The sequence below is a fragment of the Gossypium raimondii genome, chromosome 6, assembly GCF_025698545.1.
Source record: "Gossypium raimondii isolate GPD5lz chromosome 6, ASM2569854v1, whole genome shotgun sequence".
NCBI lineage: Eukaryota > Viridiplantae > Streptophyta > Magnoliopsida > Malvales > Malvaceae > Gossypium > Gossypium raimondii.
Genome location: NC_068570.1, coordinates 5,241,834 through 5,248,736, shown reverse-complemented (window position 1 = coordinate 5,248,736; position 6,903 = coordinate 5,241,834). Strand labels below are relative to the sequence as shown.

Genomic DNA, 6,903 nt, shown 5'->3' with positions numbered 1-6,903 from the left:
ATAAAATATTTTTTAAGCTTAGTCTTAGTCTCGGTGTACTCCAATCTTAAATCGATCATTGAAATAGATTTTTCCTTCCAAGCAATAAGCTGGTTATAGCGACCATGAACGTTCCGATCTCCAACTTTTCCTTATGTAGTCAATCCCGATGCGACCTGCAAACTGACTCTTGCCAAATTTCTAACTACTATACACGTGTTCGCAATTTAAGATTTCAACAGCCTTATGATCTTAAAAGTTCAACTCGAATCAACAGCCTCAACCGTGTGGGTCGTTTAAATCTGATCTCTATCGCCCTTGACAAAATTCAACTGGCTTTTCTCACCTAGACACGCCAATTTGTTCGCGGGAATTCGAAAACAGCACGGGCAATTCGTCTTCCCAACTGTACGTCAAACAATTCCAACCCAACATGCACTTTTTGAATCAAAGTTGAATCAACTTTAAGGGACGAATTTGTACTATCCCATATACTGGAGAGATAGAAAATACTGTGTTGAGAGGTTTTTTAAGTGGGTTTGAATCTCACAAATGTTTTGTTGGAGTAATTTCCAAGCTAAAACTAAAAAGGTTTAGTTAATCATGAAAAGAATCATAATAAATAGTTTAAATGGAATTATAGACCACGGAAAGGGAAAAGGCCTTGAAAGACAATTAAACCAAAAAAGTTGAGAGTAAAAGAAAAATAAAGGAATCTTTTTATTAATTCTAAAAGGCGTTCGTGTACTACCTAGATTTTTCCTAAATATTATTACTAAATAGTTTAAAATTAAAATTAAATTTAAACTAGAATATAAACTAATTATAGAGTTGTAACAATATTAAAAATCCAATCACTTTTGAAAAAACATTTAACCCTTCAATCTTTATCAAGTCATCTTTGAATCTTTAATCTTTCAATTAAGCCATTCTCTTTACTTTTATTCCAATTTAACTCTTTTTTTGTAAGAGTTTGAATTCAACACACCGATAATAAAAATCTAAGTTTAATAGCATTTTATTTGACAATTAACCAAAATAAATATATTAAAAATACGAACTTATCTTGGTATAAAATAAAAACAGTAAAAATATTTATCCAAAATAAATATAATTTTTTAAATGATATGAAATTCGCTTTCTTGATTTAATTTAAATTGTAAAATCATAATTCATCTAAAAAATGTATATCAATTTAATTTTTCACGTCAATAAATGAGACGTTAAGCTGAAGGTAATAAACCAGTCAAACAAATACCCACCAAATGGATAAACCACCAAAACTTGTCAACCGTTAGATCCAATCCAATCCTAAAACATTTCTACCTTCCGATCTACCAATCGGGTCCCACAACAACCCAGAAAAAGAAAACCCGCCACCAACATTCTTGGCGCGTCCAGAAAGGCAAAAATCCACTGACCAAAAAATTATAATAAAAACTCCGAAATTTCTGGTACGTTGTCTAGAATCTTCTAGAAGCCAATGGCTGAGACCACCAGCACCGTGAAATCCATTGGCACAGTTAAATGGTTCAGTGCCCGAAGGGGTTTCGGTTTCATAACTCCCGATGACGGCGGCGACGATCTTTTCGTCCATCAAACTTCTATTCTTTCCCAAGGCTTTCGCACCCTCTCTGATGACCAGCCTGTTGAATTCTCCCTCGATTTAGGCGAAGATGGTCGTGCTAAGGCCGTCGATGTGACTCCTCTTCCCCGATCTCGCCGGGGTGGTGGAAGAGGTAAAGGTGGTAGGGGCGGTTACAGGAGAGGCGGTTATGGTGGTGATGGTGCGTGTTATAATTGTGGGAAGATGGGGCATTTAGCGAGGGATTGTTATCAAGATGATGGTGGGATCACGAGATACAGTGGTGGCCGTGAAGATGATGTTGGAAGTAAAAGATACGGCCGCGGCGGTGGTGGAAGTGGTCGGGGAGAAGGGCGACCTGGAGGACAATGTTTTATTTGTGGAGAAGAAGGTCATCTTGCAAGGGATTGCTCTGAATAAATTATTCAAAAAAAATGGAAGATCCCTATGGCTAGGAATATTGTGGTGTTGATGCAAATGGGGTTTATCAGCAAAAGAAGGAGAAGTCGGAAAGTTCACTATTTTCCGATTAGATTCCTCTGTTACTACTTGTTTGAGCGTCGTAAAAGAAAGTTTTATTATTCTGTATGAAGTATTGTTATCATTATTATCCTCTTATTCTTAGCAGTTCTTGTTTTTGTTAAACATTGATTCATAGTCTTTACATTTGCAGTTTAAATATAAAGTCAAAAAAGAAAAAGAAAAAAGAATTGTGTTCTTTGAAGCTTGTTTCTTTGGTTATGTTGTTTTCTTCTTTGATTTCTATGTTATTTTAGTACCCTTTTTAGTTTGATGCTTGAAAAATAATTCATCATGTCTTTGAGATATCAGCAGGTGTTAGTAGTATGGTCTTGTCTTTGGAAAGAGATGGTGAATTGTTTTTTATCTTTTAATTGGTTTTTTAGTTGTTTTAGAAAACCGTATCACTGAAAGGTACATTGAGAGCGAAATACAATTTCAAGACTTCGATGAGGTTCACTGGACTTCGTTTGCATTAAGGGCCTTGATTGAGCAATCCAGACGGTCGACTTATCTGTTTTCTTGCAGGGAGGATGAGGACCTAATCATCTCTTTCTGTTGGTCCTTATAATCCTTATCTTGCTTTTATTCATAGGGACAAAAGAAAAACAAAATGAAAAAAAATATTGTTATATCTAATTCGTTAACTACTCTGTACCATGAGATGGCATGATGATACTGAATCTTTTCGCCCTAACAGTGTCAGCAGATCAAAACTTAGAAGGGGATTGTTTGAGGCATCCATTATAATTGTACTGATTTTCATATTACTAAAGCATTCACAACAGTTAACATATCATTTGTTGATTAATCATAATGGAAATGAATAACTTTGAGAATTTGAACAGACGACATCAACTCATACTTGTGTAAGTACTGCTTCTTAGTATCACCGTAGAGGTATGAATATAACCTTGATGCACAATTTGAACTGCAGAATTAGCTACATCTTTCTTTTTTTGTTGTATGTTATTCTTATGGTTCAGAAGAAATTTGGTTGTGGAAGAATAATCGTGATTGACCGCATTTGCATGATAAACAATACGACTACAAAGTATTCAGTTGTGAAATTAGTACTTCGTTCTTCATTGGAATTTAAATATCTCTTATTGAGCTTACAAGCTATTTGCAGTTGTGGCAAATCTTTTCATGGTTCAAAGGCAAGAAGTACGCATGTTCTTTGAGATCAAGACTCAATCTTTTGTAGTGTACTATAGAACTCATTCTAGCATGATATTTCTGGCATCATAATTGCATTGAAACCACACAAAGTAAGTTTTATGCTTATATCAGATGCATGTAGCTGCAACAATCAAATTCTACCTTGTATCTTATCCTAGCAACTTAAGATCAATTCCAGTTTTGGAGAACATTTTATGTTGTTAACTATTCTAGGTTCATAGCTTCATGCTAATGTAACATAGGGACCTTTTGGTGAATACTTTGGGAACTTAGTTTGTGGTAGAACTGAGTTAATTAAGACGTAAAATTGAATCATGATTGTCTCCATTGGACAACAGTTCATTCAGATATTTTTCTGAAGAAAATATTTTGTTGTGATGTTGGTGGTTAAATACAATTGGTATTTACAACCTTTGAGGGTTGATATGTTGTTCACCAGGGAGCCTTTTGTGGAATGCTTTTGTAATTTGCGACTAACTTTTAAAAGATATAAAGAGTACTGGGGTGATCCGGTAACCAAGACTTTGCACTCTAGTGACATGAGGTTTTTACTTTATACCATTTTGAATTGTTGCCGAAGTTATTTTGAAATCAGATGAAAATAATGTTGAGAAACAGTTTTCTGTGTAAATGGTTGTGCAGACTTCTAGTTCCCTTGGTCATAGTTGAGGAATTGGCATGTTCATGCTAATATCTTTTGTTCAATTATTCCACCCATTTGCTCCATTTGTCCTAAATTATTGTTGTTTATGCCAATGTATACCTGTCATTGATGGTATTTCTGGCTACAGATGAATTCAGTTTTGCTGACCATGTAACTGAACCATTTAAAGTAGGAAAGAAATACTGAGAAGTACTTTCTGATAATCCAATATGCTTCTATTAGTTTTCTTCAGTGTTACATATAAACTAAGGATATAAGAGAGATTATTTACACTTCTTTAATAATTTATTTGTTACAGGACATAATCTGATGAGTTGCTGACTTCACAGAGTATGTATTCAATTAATGTGTATGTATAATTACATGCACACACTGGCACATAAACATATAGGACTACCAGTAATAGTATTTCCCATGACATGGTACTTGACGAATTATTGTCATAGCCTTATGTTGCAACTTGAGGATTTGGTATCCTTTTCTTTATAATCACTTTTTCCTCTTCACATTTTGAATACTAACCATCGGTTGAATATTCTCTGAATCGAAGTGGTTGCTTTGAATAACAACAGTCTAGAGATTGTTACAGGAGGGCAGAATGCATATTCCATGCGCTCTCCAACGCCATGATTTGTGCCCTGAGGTCGTTGTTTCAATCATGTTATGCTAAGATTAAGATTGAGATTGTTTAATCAGAATTGCAGGACCTAATGTGTGTATGTGAGACATGAAATGAAACATCCTGCTGGGAATTACACGTCAAAAGCTTAAAGTTTATTGAGAGTTCCAACACAGGCAGTCCAATGGTGTTTGTACATAAGTTATTCAAGGGCCATGGCACAGGGACGAGACATATTGCGTCTACGACTTGATACCCAAATTGGCACTAGTTTGCTGTTGATTATGTCAATGCAATAGCAACAAGTTGTTAGTTGAGGTGATAGCAGCCTTGCCCCAACAACGGTGAGAACACAAATCTGAACCCGGAAAACACAAGTTATCTGGGTTTACACCAAAAAGACTATGTGAAAGCAGTTTTGGGATCTAGAAATAACTGTTTTTGTTATTTCTATTCTCATTGGGAAGGTGGGTTATCTCGAATATTGCTGAAACCAGACTGCAGCTATATAAATGGGCCATAGGCAATCAATTGGCAAATATTAGTTCATATGGAGAAAACGACTATGCGCCCTTCCCCTTCAGTCTACCTTCTACCTGTTTTCCACTAGAGGAATTTAGATTAGCCCCTACAAAGCAGTAGGACAAAGACCCATCATGAAGAAGCACAACATAGTTTTATTTCAGTGTAGAAAGAAACTTCTCCATGACTGGACCCAATATTATGACTCGCTGAGCCATTGACATTGCCATTCTACGAGTAGTCACCTTTTCTTTTTGGGGGGACTGATCTGATGACCCCTTTCGGCTTTGGATTCAGTGTACATAAAAACTTAAGTCAAAACAACAGCATGGATCAATTTAGGATTCTTAAATGAAGGGTAAAGTTCTCCGATTTTGCATTCTTCACTCAATAAACTTGAGTCCTGAACTCTTTTACCACTCGATCAAACTAGTTTTTGTAAAATGTTATAGTCTTGCAAGAAAACGTGGCAAGAGTAATGCTACTTTTTCTTTTTCCTGTATGATTGGGGTATATGGTACCATTCAAATAATAAGATTATAGATCTTATAAGATCTCAATAATTCATTTATTTTTACCGTATATATGTAACATGATAAAAACATTCTAAGAAGAAAAAAAGAATGTAAGGATATGTGTGTTTCCAAGAGTTTGTATGTATGACAGTTCAAGTACTGATAAAATGGCATGAAACAGAGTATACAATAATTATAGTAAATGTCCTGTCATGATGCTTCTGGTCTAACATTTCAGCTCAATTGAAACATTTGTGTGTGTGTGGCTGCAAGAAAAAACCATAAGAGGGCGAAGGGGGTACTTAGTTTGTCCATGATATTCTGAGTTGAATTGTGATGCCAATGTACTGTTCATAAACAGGTGCTGCCTCTCAACTTGTTATCCCATTTAAATAAATCCACCAAACTATCCTTTAAAAGCAAGCAAAATCTATGTAATTAGAGGAAAAATACTGGTGACACAAAGTGAGTTGAAGAAGATGATGATGATGTCATAATAAAATCCAACCATGTAATGACACACGTCACTTCAATCATAAATTGGTATGTCTCTGATAGAACCCTACCACACACGTCTACTTTATCCCGACTGTTGGATCATCCTTGCATGAAAATTTATGATGAAGAAAGATTTGATTCTTTGTTACCATAAGGTTACAAGCTGCATGCATACAAGTACTAGGGGTTTTAGTATTAAATGCCTTTGGACATGTCCCTCTGTTGCCAATTGCTTGTCTCTACACTAAACTAAAATCTACACCATTCCATGGGCGGGCCAGGTTGGGCTATCTATTTAGTTCGTTGGATTTTACGAGTGAACGTTAAATGAAAAAAATCTAGTTCAAGCAGAGCTAATTGTTTTAAATAAATTTTTTGACATTGTTGTGTCAATACATATATAAACATTAATTTAAAAATGTTGTAAATATTTTATTTTAGATTATTTTTATAAACAATTAAACTCTTTTTACCAAAAATAGATGAGAACAGACATGATTATACAAAATAAAAAAAATTAATATCTTGATTTATCCCTTACTAATTAATTTAATTATAAATAAATACTAACACAAAATTTGATTTATCCAAAATTTTTAAAAGGTAATAAAAAGAATAGAAAATACATAATTTTTTAAGATTTATCAAAGGAATAAGTGAATTTAGTGTTTCTTTTTCCCCAATCATTTGCTTGATAAATCAAATGAAGATCAATTAGGTGTGAACGGTCAAAAGCAATTGTTCAAGTGGATAGTTAGATTAAAAATTATTGAGAAATTAATATATTCCTTGACACCAACCACACAGTAATACACTCTCA

At 34.5% G+C, this 6,903-nt stretch overlaps 1 protein-coding gene across 1 annotated transcript; it reads left to right on the top strand.

Moving 5' to 3' along the window:
* The first annotated feature begins 1,358 nt into the window (after positions 1–1,358).
* Positions 1,359–2,288, top strand: LOC105773446 (cold shock protein 2). Its single transcript, XM_012595367.2, has one exon. It carries the CDS (start codon positions 1,463–1,465, stop codon positions 1,982–1,984), a length of 522 nt encoding a protein of 173 aa, XP_012450821.1. The 5' UTR covers positions 1,359–1,462; the 3' UTR covers positions 1,985–2,288.
* Positions 2,289–6,903: the final 4,615 nt, after the last annotated feature.